This window comes from Perissodus microlepis, chromosome 17, assembly GCF_051167445.1.
Source record: "Perissodus microlepis isolate ML-2025 ecotype Zambia chromosome 17, ASM5116744v1, whole genome shotgun sequence".
NCBI classification, from domain to species: domain Eukaryota; kingdom Metazoa; phylum Chordata; class Actinopteri; order Cichliformes; family Cichlidae; genus Perissodus; species Perissodus microlepis.
The window spans coordinates 21,664,691-21,684,213 of record NC_140477.1 but is presented as its reverse complement, the minus strand read 5'-3'; the positions used below and the strand labels follow the sequence as shown (position 1 = coordinate 21,684,213).

The window sequence follows — 19,523 nt, the reverse complement described above, 5'->3', positions numbered from 1 at the left end:
TCGGGTCTAGGGGGAGTTATTCTGTTTTTTTTGTGGTGAAGCGAGAGCTCAGTATGACTGGCTGATCTCTGTACCTGGGTCCAGCTTTGTGGACAACTTTGTACTTCTTTTTTGAAGTCCACTTGCAATCCACCCCGTAGGATGGCCCCTGTGGCCCAGACCCATAAGTAAAAGAAAATGTATGGATGAATATTTTTATTTAATATGAAAAAACCCCTGTAGGAATAACAATTATGATAAAAGTAAGCAAATGTTGTTACTTTTTTAATATTAACAAAGTCAACAGATACTTTGTGTTATTAAAATAAAAAATGAAAAGTTAGGGTAGCAAACATTCATAAATAATCCACTGCAGAGCAGCCACATGTGCACTGTGAAGTTGATATTTCTGATTCAACTTCACATGGAGTGGAACAGAAGAGGAAGAGGAACATAAGAGTAATCCGGTTAAAGTGAACATAACAGAAGTTGAACTTTATCTTCTCTTAAAGAGAAGGCCATGGTGTCTGACAGTAGAGTTGAGTGGAGTAGAGTAGAACAGAGTAGAGTGATGGAGCCTTCCCAACATCCTCCTGATTGGCAGTGAGATGTCGGCCATCTTGGATTGTAGCGGGGAAGAAGGATTGATGCGGTGAGCTCCTTTTTTATTGCTTTAAAATCTTTTTTCGGCAGTTTCGGGTCTGAGGGTCCTTTAAATGAACCCGAGTTTGTGTGCTCGCTGCAAAGACCCAGCTGGTGAAGGGCGCAGTCGGGTACAGTACGGCTCTGAACGGCGCGGCCCGGTTTCGGTGCTTTTTGTTGTTGTTTTGGGGAACTAACAGCGGAGGCGCAGCAGGCCCAAACACGGACAAAAGCACACCTGCCCGCAGTTCTCCTCTCAGCCCCATTTTCTGTCCGTACAGCAGCGTCTATCCCGGTGTTACCGAGTCGTTAAACCGTAATTTAACGACCTACGGGTTTCCAATTAGATGCTTTTCTACGTGCACATAAATGCAACAGTTAGCTTAGCTTCTATGCTAACAGCCCCATGTATTCCTATGACAGAAGCTGCTAGCCTGTGTGCGTTGCTCAGCTAGATAGCTGTAGCGTCTGACACATTTTTAACGCTAAAGAGATAACGCTTGCTGATAACTGCTGTTTCCTGGAGATCTGCAGTCAAATAGCAGCACACGGCGGGACAAGCCGGCTCATTTAGTTCTGTCAGGAAATTGTAATATTGGAGTTAACGCTAATCAGACACACTAGCAGCGCTAGCCTTAGCACTCTAAGCTAACATTAGCCGTTTTTGCGACACTGCTGCGCCTTCAGCGCCGCTTAGAAACGAGACAGACAGACAGACAGGCAGACGGCTGGGCTTCGGCTGCGGGGATAAAAGGAAAGTTTGTGAGGTTTTTAACTCGTTATGAAACCTCAGAACCGAGCAGGATCTCAGCTAGCTGTTGTTAGCTGGGATTGCACCTGCTCTAGGAGGCGTCGCTTATCTCTGTTTGCATCGCTTTGTGTTTTAGTGGAAGGTTTGGCACATTATGGAGATTAGCTGGTGCTTTATGTTATGAGATGTGATGTTTTGATATTCCTTTTGGCTAATGTGCAGTTTGTCCTCACAAACACACCAGTCTGGTTGTTGATCAGTGATTTAGTGGTGGAGGCTTTTACTGTAAAAAAGAGAAACGTCCAGCAGACTTCTTTCACTCTGAAAGTTAAAAGAACTAAGCGTTCAGAGGCTTGAAGATGTGTAGTCGGTTGATTTTCTGTAGTTGTTAAACAGTGGAAGCTTTCCTCTGTCTTTGTAATTAAAACGTATTCTGGGAAGTATGAGGAGCTGTGGTGGGATACACACCTTTGTCAGTGTTTTAGTTTTGAGCCTTTTTGGTTTGGATGCTTTCAACCTAGGTTCATCTGTTAAAATGGGTCCAGCTTTGCAGGTTTGTTTGTGGTGACAGTCTTAATTCAGATCAGAGTCTACAGCTGCAACTGCTTCACTCGAGACTCAACAACTCAATTTTTATTAGTGGTTTAGTCAGTTTCTTCTTTCCCTGTTCTCACTGTGAATAAAATCAGGAACCATCAACGCTTAAACTTGTACTAGTCCTTTTCTGCAGTGCTTTAGCTGCCCTGAAAGTTTCTGATCAAGTAAGATCACACCTCTGATATTTTGTTTATTCAAAACATTTTACATGCCACAGACAGTAAAACCTTTGTGTTTTGACCAGGTGTTTCCCCAGATTAGGTGTGTTTTTGTCACATCTCCGTCTTTGTAACCTGATCTCGCTGTGCATGAATTTGAGAGGGGTATGACCGGATGATATTACACTGTGCACTAGCACCTGTAATGTCACTTTCGGTGCATGCTGCTTAACCAGAACTTAGCATTTAGCCTTAAAGTGAGTTCACATCCTCATACAGAGTGAGATGGGAGAAGGAAATGGTATTAATCCAGTTTCTAATAACAGGTTACCCTGCCATAGATGCAGTAAAAGCCTCCAAGCATCTGTGTCTTTTGAGCTTTCAGTTAAAGCAAATATTTAAAACCTGAAGAGAAATGCTGCTGATGTAGTAGCAGCTAAATGGCTCCAAACTGCTGATCAGGGATCAACTGATCTGTTTGGATCACACATCGGCCTCAGAAGCCTGGATCGGGTATCTCTCTCAGTTCAGCCTTATTCTCTGTTTACTTTGCTGCGAGGCAGCAGGTGAGCACAGCTATTACACACCTGCTGCACCAACATACTTTCTAAAAAGGTCTTACTTAAACACTTAAACTGTTGTCATGGCTGAAAACGTTCAGAGAAGCTGCTAAAACATGTTTTTAAGTTTGTATTTTTTTGCTCTGACAGTAACACAACATGTTGTTCACAGCATTAATATCGCCTCTCTGCGCCACACTGAGTGAGGAGGTCCACCACAGTGCGACTCAGAGGAGAAACAGTAAACATCAGCTCACCAACATATTTATATCAAGGAAGCCTCACAGAGAGGAGTGTAGCTTATTGATTTGTCACTGCTGTCAGCACAACACACAGGGAAGATACTGAAACCTGATCCAGATGTTGGAGTTGGGATCAGGCTGAAAAACATTAAAATGTTCAGTTATTTGTTTGTTTTTGGCAGAAAATGATAAGAAGTATCTTTAAAAACAAGCTTAAAACAATTACATAAAAATCTAGACGTAAGTGGTGCAGCTCAGCCTGTAAACCTGAGATTAAGCAGTGAGACTAAATATTATATGAATTTTGTTTTTCATTTTAAAAATTGAATTTCAATTTTTTTGTGAGTCATGCAAAAGTCGTTCCTGAATGAGACTCTGAGCACGCTCAGAAGCAGGTTTCTGGTTTCAGAGCATGAAATGTTCCATGACAGTGAATGACTTCTGTCCAAGTATGACTGGTCTGACTGTTTCCCGTCGTCTTGTTTCCCAGGTGACACGCGGCATGTTTGGTGCTAACCGGAAGAAGTTTATGGAGGGAGGGATAGAGAGTGACTACCCAGACGACTCCAGTCTCTACTACAGCCAGCAGTCCATGTTCCCTCCTCACCGTGCGGACAAAGACGTGAGTCCTTCACGTTCAGCAATCATTATGGTTTATAATTATTGTCAAAAACTGCATTTGAGGGTTTGGACATGCTCAGCCAGTCAAGAAACTTCAGAGGCGTTTTATGGTTCTTGCACATGTACATAAGGCATAGTGCCCCATGGCATTACATTTCATTCACATGTGTGAAATTCAGTATCTTCATGTTAAAAAAAAACATGCTCTAAATCCAAGTGGAAGTACACAGTATTGAATATAAGATGATATCTTGGGGCCGTTTTTGTCACTTTTTCCAGGTGTTGTACTTCATGCACTAGAAAAAGAAGTATGTCTCAATTTTTCCAAATGATAAAGAAATATGTTGCAATAAATAAAACTAATCTGTCAGCATAATTCTTATTAGGAAGAAAATGTGTAAAATTACAGAAAAAAAATCTTCTTGTAGCTCATTGGCTAGACTGTCCAGAAAATGTCAGTTTTAAAATGTCATTTAAAAAAAATCTGAAATTTCTATACTTAGTAGTGAAAAAACAGAAACTTTCCAGTCCTTTAGTTGTTTATTTATTAATTAATTACTTTAATTTAGTATGAACGGCTGTTGGGGAGGCTTCTATCAGCAGGAAAAGCGCATTAAAGTACATTTAAAAGTGCAAACATTTAAGCCCTCCTTCACATTTTCCAAAGCCATTGAGTGGCCAGGCCAGGTTATGCCAGGCCAATCCTGCTCCCCAGGCCTTATATTTGATACCGCTGTCCAAGGGGGTGAGAGCTCTGTGTGAAGCAACTCGAGCAAAAACAAAGAAAAACGAGTCTCTTGTTGTAAAAACAGCAGACAGCTCATCTCCCTGTCATCTCTGCCCTCTTCTATTCATCCTCACTTTGTCCTCACTGCCCGGGGATGCAGCACAGAGCCCTTCACAGCTTACCTGAGTGGTTGACAGTAATAGAGCATGCTGCTGCAGCTGCTGTGTGTGTTCCTGTGTTTTGATCTGTGTGATTGTGTGTTTGTCCTCCTCAGATGCTGGCGTCTTCCTCTGCCTCCTCTACAGGTCAGCTGTCACAGCTCGGAGCCAGCCTGTACGGCCCGCAGAGTAAGACGGACAGGCACTGACCTGTTTCTGCTGAATAATGTCGACTCATTACTGTGATGTTATCTCAGAGAAAACGTGGGAGAGTCAACCTCGTTTTTCACGCTTGTTGCTCTCTGTAGGTGCATTGGGGTTTCCCATGCGAGGCATGAACAGCAGTGCAGCTCCTCCATTGAGTCGCAGCGGGCTGAACCAGTCTGCCGGTCAGCTCTCCAGTACGCCCAATGCCGGCTCGATGCACACGCCCCCCTCACCCAGCAGGTACCCCTCACACTGTGTGCACTCATTATAAGAACTCTCTGTCAGTGTCTCTGCTTCTTCTTTAAACCACAAACTTCTTCCTGCAGGGGAATACTGCCCATGAGCAGCCGGAGCGTGCTCAATCACAACCAGCAGGTGGGGGGTCCAACGGGGCAGTCAGGTGGGATGGGAGGCGGAGAGCGTGGAGGTGGAGGAGGGAGGAGCGGCAGTATGGGGAGTCCCAGCCGGTCGTCACCCAGCATCATCGGGATGCCCAAACAGCAGCAAGCACGGCAGCCATTTACCATCAACAGGTAACTCGCATCACTGCGGTCCAGATGTGACCTTTGACCTGTGTTGTTAGAAAGGAAGGTTTTCAGCAGCACATCTGGACCGTGTGATGGAGACGAGGGTTCTGGAATGTTTATGATTATTTATGATTTGAAACAATAGAGAGGAAGAGCTCATAATGGCAAAAACCTGTATGAAATTTACGTAAAACCTGTGTGTGTGTGTGTGTGTGTCAGTATGTCAGGGTTCGGGGTGAACAGGAATCCAGGCTTCATGAACAACTCGCTATCCAACAACATCTTCAATGGCACAGGTAACAGAGTGACATCAGGATTTTAAAAAATCTGTCAGCTGTTACCCAACCTGCTGTAATGTGACCTCTCTGAACTCGTTTCAGACGGCAGTGAGAATGTGACGGGGTTGGACCTGTCAGATTTCCCGGCATTAGCTGACAGGAGTCGGAGGGATGGAGGTTCGAATCCCACCCCACTGCACAACCCGCTGACCGGTCGAGCTCCCTACGGTAATACAGAAGGGAGATTTATCTGTTTGTGCCCGTTTGTCTAGTATAGAGTTGTCCTTTAATTCTACGCAGTGGTCTAGACCATAGGTGTCAAACTCTGGCCCGCAGCCTAATTACATTTGGCCCGCGAAGCCATACCAAATTACTATTAGAGCTGGCCTACTGGTATTATACAGCTAATATATATATTGTGTAGTATTAAGCTTTGCTTGTTTCATATTCAGCTTTTCAGCAAAACTTATTTGAGTCCATAAGAAAAGATTCATTCTTATATCTGGAGGAAGATTTTTTTTTCAATAAATATTAATGTTAGCCCGCGACTTTGTTCCAGTTTTGAATTTTGGCCCACTGTGTATTTGAGTTTGACACCCCTGGTCTAGACTTTACAAAAGTCAAGCAGCCAATAAAATGTAAAGAAAATCAAACCATTTATGGAGCTGTTAGAATATTTGCTTTAACTTCAATTGAAGCACGTTGGGGGACAGTGATGAGAAATACGGAACGCTTATTTTAGTGGATTTTCTTCCTTGTTTTATAGTAAACTGAATATTTTCAACCATTGGTCAAATACAATAAATATTCAATAAAAACCTTTAAAAATCTTACATTTGCTGCTGATCAGTGTGTCTGTCTGTTGTGTGTTTTGTTAATTAATGTTCTGCAATTGGTCACTTTCTCCAGTTGGCATGGTAACCAAGCCGTCCAGTGAGCAGTCGCAGGACTTCTCCATCCACAACGAAGATTTCCCAGCTCTCCCAGGGCCAAACTACCAAACAAAAGACCCCACCAGCACCAACGAAGACAGCAAAACGGTGACATCTCTGCCTCTTTCCGTCATCCGCTTTCTGCTTCTTTAACTTCCCAACTCATCCTCATTTGTCCCGTCTGTCTCCATCCAATCAGAATCTGAACTCATCGGGAAAGCCAGCCTCTAACTCAGATGGTCCAAAGTTCCCCGGCGATAAGAGCTCTGCACCGAGCAACAACAACCAGCAGAAGAAAGGGATTCAGGTGCTTCCTGACGGTGAGACAGTTCGAGCAGATAATCGCTCAAAAGCCAGACATCAGCTGATCTTTGTTTCTGAATGTTAACCCTGAAAATGTTTAGAGTCATCTCTTTGAGAATTTAAAGAGAAAGGAAATGAATGGGACATAAGAGCTTTATTAGTTTATCACAGACTCGAGATAAAATAAGAAAAGCTTAATTTGTCCTTACTGTAGGGAAATACTTTTGTTTCAGCAGCTGAAACTATAATGGAACATGTAAAATCATAAATGTTGTCATCAGATGATGAGTCTGCCAAACAAATGCAGTTTTATGTTGCTATGAAAGGGTTTAATAGGTTTCTGAATACCCAGCTGTGATGTGTTTAACCAAATTAAAAAAGACCAGAACTGAAAATCGTTAATGTGAATTTAATCTGTGTATTAAAAGAACCTCCGAACACTTTCATCCTCCTTATTTCTCCTCCATCCTCATCATCCCCAGTCTGTCACAGCAGATAGCTTCCCCACCCTCAGCCTGATGCTGCAGGTGGACTTCGTCTTAAAAGGGAGCTCTTCCTTTGCACTGTTTTTTTGTTTTGCTTTTGTTCGTCTCATTTAATTAACTCAAAACCATTAGACGGAGATTTTCTTATCTTTGAGTGAGTTTGGGTAAAAAAAAAAAAAAAAAAAAAAAAAAAAAAACAAGCAGGAGAGATTTTAAGCTAATCCATAATCCTCTGTTGTCTTTGTGTCCCAGGGCGAGTGACCAATATCCCTGGTGGCATGGTAACAGACCAGTTTGGAATGATTGGCCTGCTGACGTTCATCCGGGCAGCGGAGACCGACCCCGGCATGGTCCACCTGGCGCTGGGCTCAGACCTCACCACACTTGGCCTCAACCTCAACTCGCCTGAGTACGAGTCGCACATGCAAATGCGATTTATAGTTGGAGACGAGCGGCGTCTTTAAAGTTTGTTTTTTTGAATGGCCGCAGCAGCAGCTGAATGACCTGTCACTGTTCTCACACTCAGACCCTCTCTCTCTCCCTCTCTCTGTCAGGAATCTCTATCCTAAGTTTGCGTCTCCGTGGGCATCGGCTCCATGTCGACCGCAGGATATAGGTGAGTTTAACACCAACCTGGAAGTAGTGACAGGCTACGTCCACACTAAATGCGTTTTCGTTTTCTCCCCGTTTTGACCTCCCGTCCACATTGAGACCGCGTTTTTCGCTCAAGGAAAATGCAGCGTTTTAAAAACGCTCTCGAAAACGCAGAGATTTGAAAACGGTGCTTTCGCATCGCAGTGTGGACAGCGAAAACAGTGACACATTTTAGTCATGTGATGCAGTCAAGTGACCAATTAAACTAAGATAGCGGAGGGCATTATACAGCAGTTGTTTTGTTTGTTCTCAATTTTAAAGATTTTAAAGATTAATTAAAGATTAAAATTAATCAATTAAAGATTAATATCAGTTTGTACATGCTTCAGATAACTTTTCTTCAAATTCTTTAATTCTCAATTGCTTTTGCAACTTTGTACTTTTGTGTTACTTGCAGCAACAACTCCACCTCATTGTTAGTCCATTTAAAAAACTCGGTGATTTTCCTCGACATTTTGCCGCGACATTTCAAAGACCCGGAAAGTAAATAAGCGGCAGACAGAAATGAGGCAGGTCGAATCTTCTTGCGTTTCACGCATGCGCACTACTGGAACGTTTTCTGCCGTTTCAATATGGACGCTGTCCATATATGAACTCTGTGAAAACGACTGATACTGAAAGCGATAGTGTGGACGCAGAGCGTTTTCAGACAAAACCGCCATTTTCAAATCTATCCGGGCTAGTGTGGGTGTAGCCTGAGACCTTGAAGTCAGCATGAAAGTGTTCATTTTCTCACAGACCTGTAGAAGAGCCATTTGCTCACCATTAGAAACGATACTTTGTGAAAAAATTTGAAGGCTGATGCTAAGTTTACTCTGACTTCAGAGAGGTGCTGGAACCTCTACAGGCTCAGAAACTCTGAGCGTCTGACTCTTTTTGGGACTTCGGAGGCCTTTCTGTCAGTGTCAGTGCAGCAGTAAAGTGACAGATCAGCCTGCAGAGTGAATTGAAATAGACAAGCAAAATTGACCTGATATGTAAACGACATCAGTGTATTGATGCGGTCGTACGTAAGAAACCAGCTTCATTCGAAACCTGCTCACTCCAAACGCATTTTCACAGCTTTCCCTGAAGTCTGACTGTTAGCCCTCACTGAGTTAGAGCTTTTTCTTTGACAGTGAAGAACCGCTTGGCTCCAGCCGCCCCCAGACAGCATCGATGAGCTCTTCCATTCTGATTGCTTTTTGGTTTTCACGCTGTGCAGTGAAGCTAATTTTCACCAAAGTTAGAAATTTTAACTCTTGAACACAGATTCTTCTTCAGGGTTTTTGCTGTATGTTAAAAGTTTTGGTGGCCAGTTTTTAAACAATTTTAATTCTTAATTCTGTTTTATTTTAAAAAGTCTTTGCTTTTAATGCGTGTTTGCCAAACTCGTTTATATATATTTATAAGGACTCGTTGAGTCCTTCATCAGCAGGAAATTTAAATCTGGAGTTTTTCTGCCTCCGTGTGGTCTGAACGAGTTAATGCATCATGATTTTTTTTCCAATCAGTTTTTATAATGTGAGACTGAATTTACTGAAGTTTAAATTTATTTAATTTTAGTTGCTTAAATAACATCAAAATGCTCTACGCCTGTTCATTGCATTAATTACATGCAGACCAGTTGTGCAGTTTTTCTAATGAAGCTTTTCATTTTGTCCTGTTTGTTGATTTTATCTTTTCTTTTCTTTTCCTGCAGACTTCCACGTCCCCTCAGAGTATTTAACCAACATCCACATAAGGGACAAGGTACCTCCTTCACAAGACACCCCAAAGGTCCTTTACATGATTGTTATGAGACTGATCTCCTGAAAAATGTGTCTGTATTAATCTGTCTCTCTCTCTCTCATGTGCAGTTAGCAGCTATCAAGTTGTCTCGGTATGGTGAAGATCTGCTGTTTTATCTCTACTATATGAACGGGGGAGACCTCCTACAACTGCTGGCTGCTGTAGAACTGTAAGAGCGACCGGTCATTACTGCACCCTAATCACACTAAGTCAGTCACCACGTGGGTGGAAACTAAATAACTTGAGAAAATTGCTTGAAACTGAGATAAAAGTAAGATTTCATAGTTTCCTGTTGTGCTGGCGTTCAGTGCAATCAGTTTTTTAAAGAAATCCGCTCACCAGCTTTTTGTCATCACCAACAAACTCTCCACTTTTCCATACTGATCTAAAATGCATCCTTCCATATTAAGATAAGTCTGCAAATGTTTTTTTTAATGATTGAATCTATTTTTCAGAAGCTTCTCATCTTTTTTAAATGCTCTAATCTTCATTACAAATAAAGATTAAAGCATCCAAAAGAACCCCAGGCTGTCTGAAATGTCTCTCTGCGTTTATGATGGTGTACGAGCTGTTTAAAGCGATCATTTCCGCGTGTGTGTGCGTGTCCAGGTTTAACAGGGACTGGAGGTATCATAAAGAGGAGCGGGTTTGGATCACTCGAGCTCCGGGGATGGAGCCCACGCTGAAGACCAACGCCTATGAGAGAGGGACCTACTACTTCTTCGACTGCCTCAACTGGAGGAAGGTGGCCAAGGTGAACGAACACGCGCGCGTGCACACACACACACTTTAAATCAGCACCAGGATGTGTTGCCTACATTTGATCAGGTTGACAGTTCTCAGATCTTGATTTCATGAAACTGGTCCGAGTGTTTGAACACTCAGTACTAAAGACTGCATTCGTACAGCTGTGTGGTGGTAAGGGCAGCTCCTTCTGCTGCTATCCCTGTCTCAGCCTCTAAAAGAGCTCCTCAGGTGAAAAACTAAGTGAAGAAGGTTCTACTACTTTTTTCCCCTCCAAGAGAGAAAGAACATACAGAGATCTGATGAACCGATCATTACTGAAGTATTTTTGAGACTTCATCTCTGGGAGGAATGTTTGATGTTTGTCCTGGATCTGTAGATCTGCTTGAAATGAGGTTCAGAACTTCTGTTTGATTTTATTGAACAAGTCTACATTTGAGAACAATTATATTCTGGAAAAAAAAAAGCTAACTGTTTTAATAGTAAAATGTGATTGGATCAAATAAAAATATGCATTTGTATCCCATTAAATCCAAAGCTAAAGTTTCATTTTGAAAGTAAACACAGAATATGATGAACGCTGTGTACAGTCGATGACAATTTACCACTTTCCTCCTCGTTTTCAGGAATTTCATCTGGAATATGACAAACTAGAAGAGCGACCTCACGTTCCCTCCACCTTCAACTACAATCCTGCCCAGCAGGCCTTCTGATTGGCTGTCTCTCCTACTGCCTGCCTGCCATTGGCCCTCCTGACCCCATTAGGTTTTTCCACCGGCACACACTGAACGGGGAGGACATCCTGGCTCCTGTCCTCCTCTCTGAACAGACTTCATCCTTTTATTTTTTTCAGATTTTTGTTCCTTCTTTACCTCATCATCGTTATTATAATTTTTTTTAAATTTCCCACTTCTCCATCAGTTTGATTTGGCTGGTCTGTGAAGTGGACCACAGACTCGATACACAGACACAAGCACTGCAAAGTGTCCATCTGATTGAGTGACTCATGTTTCTGCTCAGTCTTAAGAATCGACTATTTTTGTCTCCAGAAGCTTTTAAGAGAAACCAGATTTTAACACAGGAAGTGATCACCTTTCAGGATGGATAATTATTTCCCACTGTGTCGCACCTCTCTGAAACCTGGCGATATCTTTAACCCACTCTCTTTTATCAGGTTTATCCCCCAGCATTACAAACCAGAGCACATCATCAGACAGTCAGGAGGACATGCAATGTACATTGTAGCACTATTTCATAATAAAAGAGGAAAAAATATCCTTTTTTTTTCCCTTTGGTTCCTTTGTGTTATAAAGCGGGTTTAATTTAAAGAGACAGGTGAGAGTGCAGCAGGTGATTTCATACTGCAGGGAGGTCTTTCACAGGTGGACACGTTCCCTTTATACCTCGAGGAAAAGGCAGGAAATCTCTTTTTTTTTAAATTAAGTCTTTTATACATATTTCACCATCTGCAGTTATTTTTTTCTTCTGAGGTGGCAGCCTGTTTAAAAATGAAAAAGAAAAAGACATTACGTTTTTGGGGTTTTTTTGTCATTTGAAAGACAGAAATCTGAGGTGGCATTTAAGAAAACAGATTTGTCTTTCTGGATGATAATGGCGTTAAATTGGAAATCTGGTGAATGCCATTTCAGATTTATCTACTACAAATCTGCACGTTTTACTCAAGTCTGAAATTGTTTTCAGCTTTTTCAAGATGGAGAAAAAAGAAAATAGTTTATTTTTCTTTTTTTAGATTTTCCTCCTTTGTGTCGGATCATATGTTAGTCCATGCAGAAGTCAGCTTTAGTTTGGTGAAATAACTGACACTTGCCATATAAGAACAGTTACAACAAAAATAATTTTGAGTTTTGCTGCCTCATAATCGGCCCTTGGGGGTTCACACCATAGTAAACATGGCTGTTCGGTAAAGCAAAGGGACTCAGTTTGTCTTGCTTCATTTGAATAGAATTCAGCGCACTTTTCTCAAGTTCTCGTTGATTAGATAATCAGAAAATGTCTGCTATGTTTAAGTAAATAAAACCCCAAATCAGATTCTCCTGGCTCTGGCTAAAACTTGATCAGAAGGCACCAATCACTACCCTGACCTTACAGCTACAAAGACGTTGGGATGATTGGTGATGCTAATGTTGTCTGTCATTCTCTGTTAGCCTGTTCAGGGTTTAATCTCCCAGCTTATCCCACTGTCAGTTTATCCTGAGGATAAGTGGCCATAATATTTAATAGGATGGATTTATAGTTGGATAGCTACACCTATTTCTACTCCTGCGATCTGTTTGATATTTTAATTGTTATTCTTGCAAGGCTTCTGCCTGGAGATCAAAAACTCAAACTCTGCTGCCTGTATCCGCTTTTAAACATTACAGTTACTTGCTGCACTGAAAGCCCCCCACAGTGAGTCGCACAGTTTCCCACCGAGCGGAGGTCTGTACTGAAAGGCAGAACCTGGGGTTTAGTGAGGTAGCTTCAGGTTTAACCCCAGGTGCTCCATCAGCACATGTAGAAAGCTCCACCTGCTGCTTTTCACCTATTTTATGTTAATTTTTGTTAACACTGCTCTCTGCTTCTCAAACTTCCTATTTCTTCACCTTTAACATTATTATTATTATTATTTTTTTATTTTTCTTTTGTCCCAACTCTGTTTTCTGCCCGGTAACAGTCAAACCAATTGTATCCTCATGACACCACCACCACCACCTTGCTTGTAAGCTACAGCCAGGAGATAATTAGCATCATTAGCAAAAACACTGGAAGTGGACACTGGCAGCCCGGCTCTCATGGGTCTGTTTAGTTTAATCTGCTATATACACGTTGTTGTGTTGGGACCAGTTAAAACTATACTCCAAGAAAATTCTGATTTTTACACTTTTTAAAGCCGCTTAAACAAACATACCATCCTAATCATGAGGTGCTTTTCTTGTGGGCAGACCTAAGCTACCTGTTAAAGCCCATTCAATCTTTATGCTAAGCTAATTAGCTCATAGCTGTAGCTTGAGAAAGTTTCAAAAATCCAACTTTTAAAGTTTTTTTTTTTTTTTATTAAAAAAAAATCATCCCAAAAAGTTTTTATGTTAAGGCTTTGAATTTTTCATATCTTTAACTGCCAGGAGGCACCAGTGTCCAGTTATGTATATGTATTTTAAATATGTATACATAAAAGTGAGGCAGTATTTTTATGGAAAACAAAAAGGGGTAAAAACGGAAAAGAAACCCCTCCCTCTTCAGCTGGCCGTCACTTAACGATGCAATACTCCACTTCCTGTCATGGAGATGGTTTCCAGGGGACCACGCCCAACTCCGCCCACCTACTAGCAACAACAATCACTGGGGGAGGGGAGGGGCCAGCTAGTTCGCACTGCAGCAGCAAAGCCAAGGACACGCCCACAGACCTGTGTGACCTGTCTGAGGAGTTTTGATTGGAGGATGAGGACTGAGGCACTTGGCCGTTGGCTGTTTTATTAAATATGGCAGCTAGTGTTTTAATAGAAAAAGAATAAAATAAATATTCTGGTAATGAAACTGAAACATGACTCCTGGGTGTTTATTTGTGTTTGTGTCAATCTTCGAGGAGCCAAACCTCCAGTCAGGTCCATAATTCTGTAAATTATTCCTATATAGAAGTATTTATAGTTTGTGTGAAGATGGCTTTAATTCGTAAACAGTTAACACAGCATTTTTATGAAACCCTCTGATTAAAGCTGAACATCAGAGCTTTAATTTGTCAGTTCAAATGCTTCTGGTCATGGCTGTAGTTTAAAGTGAGTGAGGTTTGTTTAAATGTGGAAACCATTCAAGTCAGTCTCACTGGGTCTGTCTCATCTGTTTGAACCCTCGTCTTTATATTAATTTGTCCTGAAAGCTTACTGCTCAATATTTGTGTTTAACAGTCAGTTTATTGCAGCTTCATTATCTGCTTAAGATCAACAATGAGACTAAGTTCAACTCCACGTTTAATTTGATTCAACTCCACTATGGAGCCAATAATTAAAATAAACTGTGATTTTATTCAAATTTCAGCCTCACTGGACTCAAATGGATCCAAACAGCAAGCAACGTTTTCCTCCACTGAGAACCCGGTTGTAAATATTGTATAAAGATCAGGCTCAGTTTGAACCATTTTCTCAGACTCACAATCAGTAAACAGGTTAGGAAAGTTTCCTCGTCCTTTACTGAAGGACCTTTGGACCGTGATGTTCTGCTCGACTTTAACAGCTGCAAGTAAATGTGAAATGGCGTGCTTTGAATGCTCATTCACCTGTCCTAGAGGTGTAACCTGCAAAATTAATATAACAATTGTTTTGTCTGCTGCTTCAGGATTTGTCCAGCAGAGGGAGCCACATGTCAAAGGACGATAAACGGTAGGAGGCTGCTCTTCACCGTGTGAGGTTCAATAAATCAATTAATCTATAAATTATCAATAAATATAACTAAAGTCAGTCATCGAGTACTTCCACAGAGTTAAAGGGTTCACGTTAAATAATTTAAAGCTTTTTTCACCTAATCAGTGAAGTGACTTTTCATTGACTGTGGGAGATTAAAAAAAAACAGTTTAATGGAGACATAAACCTGCAGGAAGAAGACAGGTTTATATCCCAGAGGCAAATACACAGACTGTAAATGAGTAAAGGAAAATGAGGGGCACAGAGTCTGAACAGGAAAAGTGGATTGCACTGCAGCGGTAGATTAAAACTGCGGTGTAACAAACCAATGAGGATAAAGAGAAAATTTGAGGTGAACACTGAAAACAAATTACCTCAGATATTTAATTCAAATCGCTGAGTGTTAGAGAAATGATCATGATGATGAAGAGATCTTCAATCTCTGTGATCAATAGTTTTGCTTGGAAAATTGGAATTTCAGTTTAAACATTTAAACTTTTCTTTTAAACATTTCTCTCTGTTCTCTAATACAAAGGTGAACCTTTGCTGCTTCTTCTCCTTGTGTTAAATATGTTTTCATATTTTTATGTAACTGCCCTCTAAACACAGTTATGTAACCGAGCAACAAACTAATCTATAGTGAAACAAAGAGTGTGAGAGCGAGTGGGTGAATGTGAGAAGTTAAAACTTCACTTTATTTGTTAATTAGCTTGTTTCTTTTTATTAAAGCCAGGAAAAAAATTCCATCACACAGTTTCCTTAAAGAGTCTCACAACATTAACCGAGAACGACGTCGTGACTCCACGTTTGCTGCCTCAAACAAATCCAAACTACACTAACCTGTTTGGAAGCAGTAGAAACATTAATGAGCGTCACGTTCCCAAGGCGAGAGCTGGGATTATTTGTCCTGTTACTGTGAAATAATCTGCCGTGCATGGAGGGAAACTCACTCCATTTTGCTGGTTTCATTAAGTCTGCAAACAACCAGCCATTTATTCTCATTTTTAATATTCAGTCTTGAGTTTTAGGCCATGCTGGGAATGACAGATGTAGATTATTGACACCTTAAATCTGAAATGTTTGTCCCAAATAGACTTTTTACATCATTTGTCTACAGAAAGCACTCAGACAGATCACAATAAACTTTATTAGACTTTCTCTAGCACAGTGAGGCAAAATAACCTATCCCATTACAGTTCTACTAAAAATCAGGTAAAACTTTATTTATACAGCACATTTCATTCCACCACAGAGACTCTGACATAACACGATGCAGATAATATAAAACTTAACAGACATAAGTGAATCAGTGGAGTCATTAAAAACTGAAGTAAAAACACATAAATCCAGCAAAGAAATTCAAGTTTAAGAAGCTGCTTATTAAAACCAGTGAAAAATGAAGTTAAACAGAAACAATTAATTAATTAATTAATTGCTGCATACTTTCATAATTCCCACCAATAGAACTAAGTCAGAAACAAATAAAGGGTCCCAAAATAGAGCCCTTTAGTCATGAATAAAGAATATAAATATTTGGTTCTTTAATTACAATAAACGAGAAGTCACAAATGCTTTTGTCTGAGGTGTTATTGTGATATACATGAACTTAAAAATCAAAGAAGTGCAAGGAAATAATAAAATACATTTTATTTATTTAATCTTATTCAGTTAGGCCCAGAGAGTGGTTGCTAAGGGAAAACATGCATTCCCTAAGTGGTTGGCGAGTGGTTGCTGGGTGAAATCTGTACCAAAGAACTCACTGTGATTGGTTAATAGCAGGTTGCTGCAGTCGCCTGTAGTTTGCATGGAAGACGTCAACTTGCCTACAAATTTCAGCAGAACCAGAGACCACTCACCGCCAAAGTAAAAGCTGCACCTTTTGAAACATGCTGGTTGTGATGGTACGACTTTTACTTTGAAGGTGATCATTGGCTGATTCTGGTTTGTGAGTTTCAGCAGGGTTGGCGTCTTCCATGCAAACTACAGGCAATCTCAGCAAGCTGCTATCAATTTTAGGTGATTTTTGATTGTTTTTAGAACTTTGTGCTTAACGATTTACATCATTTCTTCTTTCCTTTACCAGCAGTCCACATAATGATCACAATCAGTCACCTTTGCATTATTGCTGTTTAAATCCACTTTGAACACAGAGCATACATTTGAGCTCTGGCTGCAGATTCCAGGAGAAGAAACTCATCAGACTGAAATGAAATGTAATACGTGACAGATTTTCAGATGAATATTTCTGATGTGGCGTTTCTAGCAGCAGAAGGCCGTCTGTCGCTCTGCGGTGCAGTGATGTGTTAACGCTGCCTGAAACCTGCAGACTGAGACCGGACTCTCTCCCGATGCTGTCGGAGGCCTCTGTCGCTCCGTGATGAGGGATGTTACTGTGTTGATGGAAGGATTTTTAGCCAAATGTTGCCTCTGCAGCGGCTGCGCTGCTGCTGTATTATTTCAGGACAGCCGGAGCAAATGCTCTGCAGCCTAATCGCATCATCTGAATGCTGATTTTGGTCACAGGATGGCCCTGTTTTCTTTTCTTTCTTTCTTTTTAATCCATTTTTATTTGTTTTATTTCATGAAAGTCTAAATCCCATCCACAGAGGATGCCAACTGTTGCTCCCGGCTGCCAAAAGTGAAATGCTGCCTCACTTTCCTTTGCTCATGCATGCAAACTGAGTGTAAACCTCAAACTTGTTGAAGCTGTCGGGAGTTCCTCTCCAGTGGCTGCTTTCTCCTGCTGCTGCTGGATCTGCAGAGACAAGCGGCCCCAGTTCCTCCTCACTGATGTCCGTTATTATTTGTAATCTTTTGATCCGCAGAGATGATAATAATCCTGCCACATGCCTCTCTCTGATTACCAGTGCATAATGCTGAGCCTTTATTCTGGAGCCTTTCAGCTCTTGGCGTTTATGCAACAGGCCGAAGCAGAGAGAGAAAACCGCACACCCACTGCAGATTGAAGGATATCATTATTTAAAAGGTGATATTTTTACTCTGCAGCTGCAGGAAGCTGCTCTTCTTTCACTGCTTCCAGCAACAAAATCCTTCCAGTGTTTAGTCTTTTCTGACCCACTCAGCTTTTCACTGGCTAAAAATATTTTAAAGACCCGACTGACCACTTCTCTTGGCCTCAGCTTAGACCGCTAAAAGTCACTACATTTAAACAGCTGGAGATTAGGATTCAATCTTAATATCTGCCCCAGAAATTTAAAGTTTGATCTCTGAAAAGCACTAGTCATCTGCATGTTGTTATCAAGCCGCAAGAAACAGTTTCAAGTATTTTGGGTTTATCTTAAGAGAAGGATTAATCCACATTGGGTGCTCTGGTTTTTGTGGCAGTTACTGTATTTGTGATATCAAACATGGATGTCTTTTTTTCTCACTGAACAGTAAATCCAGTGAGGCGCTGCCTAAAGGAGTGCCCAGTAGGGGGCGACTCCTCACCTAACCTCTGACCTCAGCAAACACTGACTGCTGCTGGTTTTTTGGGCCTGTTAGAGTCAAAGAGGCAATGAAGCAGAGGAGGGTTTAGAGACTGAATTTGCATTTCTTTGTGTCCCTTTAGATCTAATTCTAGACATTTTAAGTGTTTCTATGTTCATTTCGTGTCTTTTCAGCATTGTTTTCTGTATATTTTTGGTCATTTTTCTTAATTTTATTCAATCTGCTTGCAGTTGTTCTTTTAATATGGTGGTAATTTGGTTGTTTTATGTAAGTTTTAAAACATTTCTTTTCACCTTGGTGAATTTGCAGTCATTTCACATCAGGTCTTGGTTCCTTTGTGCCTCTCCAGGATTGATTTTGTGTCTTTGGTGAAGACTGAGGTTTTGTACCTCAGGTGGTAAATTCTGGAACAATGCTTATGGTGAAAAACAATTCAGCTGATTGCTGAGGGTAACATTTGTTCAATTTATTTTATTTCGTGCCAGAAAAACTAAGAAAACTTTATTGTAAAAAGTGACAGACTGGTTTTTAATTCTTTAAGACATGGATCACACCGGCTTTGCACATTTATCCAGCACAAAATTACTGCAGCTGATTGAATAAATATGAGACTGATCAAACATCGGATACTGGGCGGCGTTGAGCTGGTGCACTGAGGTCTCTCTAAAGGCCTGGTCACTGACGATATGAAGAGCTGGTTTGGGAGCCTACAGCTGACATGTGTCATATGTTCAAACATTACCGCAGTTATTGTTTGACAGCTTTAGAAACCAACTGGTGAACAAAGTGGAGAATTTACAGCTGTCAGTTTGTTGAGGAGCAAAAAAACTGCATACTCACTGACTAAAGAATTGTCAATTACAAGTCCTCAGAAAAATGCATTACCCCCAAAACTGTGTTTTTATTCAGCATGACCCCAAAATCAGTGACTGAGCCATGAACTCGTCAAGGAAGTGGTTCCCTGGCCTAGCCCCTGGGTTCAATAGAAAAAAAGCAGATTTAGCTCCCCCCCTTTAAGACACTTTTCTTCTGATTGGCAGTCTACTACAGCCAGGGTGTGACAAGTAGGTGGGTGTACCTGAGATGACCATATAAGGAGATCACCCCTCTGTGACATCACAGATCCAAGAGTAAAAAAAAAACAGTATTTCTGAGCAGTCTGAGCTTTTGGCTCACAGGGATTTCTTTTCATACACCAACCTGATCTGTGTTTACAGTGAACATCCACCTTTAGTACAGGAAACATATGACAAGAAAATAAAGAAAGCTGCTTTGTGAGCATCTCAGTGACAGCAGTCAGATATTTACGGCTCTAGCCGACATTTTAATCTTCTAATTTAATCT

General features: G+C 41.1%; 1 protein-coding gene and 1 pseudogene across 2 annotated transcripts; one reads left to right on the top strand and one right to left on the bottom strand.

Moving 5' to 3' along the window:
* Positions 1-19,523, bottom strand: part of LOC146369571 (NACHT, LRR and PYD domains-containing protein 12-like) — a 335,320-nt pseudogene that overhangs the window by 140,706 nt on the left and 175,091 nt on the right.
* LOC146369575 (CCR4-NOT transcription complex subunit 2-like) lies at positions 519-13,875 on the top strand. Of its 2 annotated transcripts, none has more exons than XM_084909187.1 (15): positions 519-631; positions 3,420-3,551; positions 4,552-4,624; positions 4,744-4,882; positions 4,969-5,175; positions 5,389-5,465; positions 5,550-5,675; positions 6,357-6,487; positions 6,579-6,699; positions 7,420-7,576; positions 7,722-7,783; positions 9,503-9,552; positions 9,660-9,760; positions 10,201-10,345; positions 10,962-13,875. In XM_084909187.1, exons 2-15 carry the CDS (start codon positions 3,432-3,434, stop codon positions 11,046-11,048), a joined length of 1,596 nt encoding a protein of 531 aa, XP_084765313.1. In that variant the 5' UTR covers positions 519-631; positions 3,420-3,431; the 3' UTR covers positions 11,049-13,875. The 2 variants fall into 2 exon arrangements, with proteins under 2 accessions (XP_084765313.1, XP_084765312.1); XM_084909186.1 differs by having other exon boundaries at positions 9,503-9,579.

What these genes read in the sequence shown, in the direction of transcription:
- LOC146369575 (XM_084909186.1), top strand. Translation starts at nt 3,432, where the DNA reads ATGTTTGGTGCTAACCGGAAGAAGTTTATGGAGGGAGGGATAGAGAGT. An exon ending in CAGCCATTTACCATCAACAG is followed by an intron (nt 5,176 to 5,388) that starts GTAACTCGCATC and finishes TGTGTGTGTCAG; the next exon opens with TATGTCAGGGTTCGGGGTGA. An exon ending in CTGCTGGCTGCTGTAGAACT is followed by an intron (nt 9,761 to 10,200) that starts GTAAGAGCGACC and finishes GTGCGTGTCCAG; the next exon opens with GTTTAACAGGGACTGGAGGT.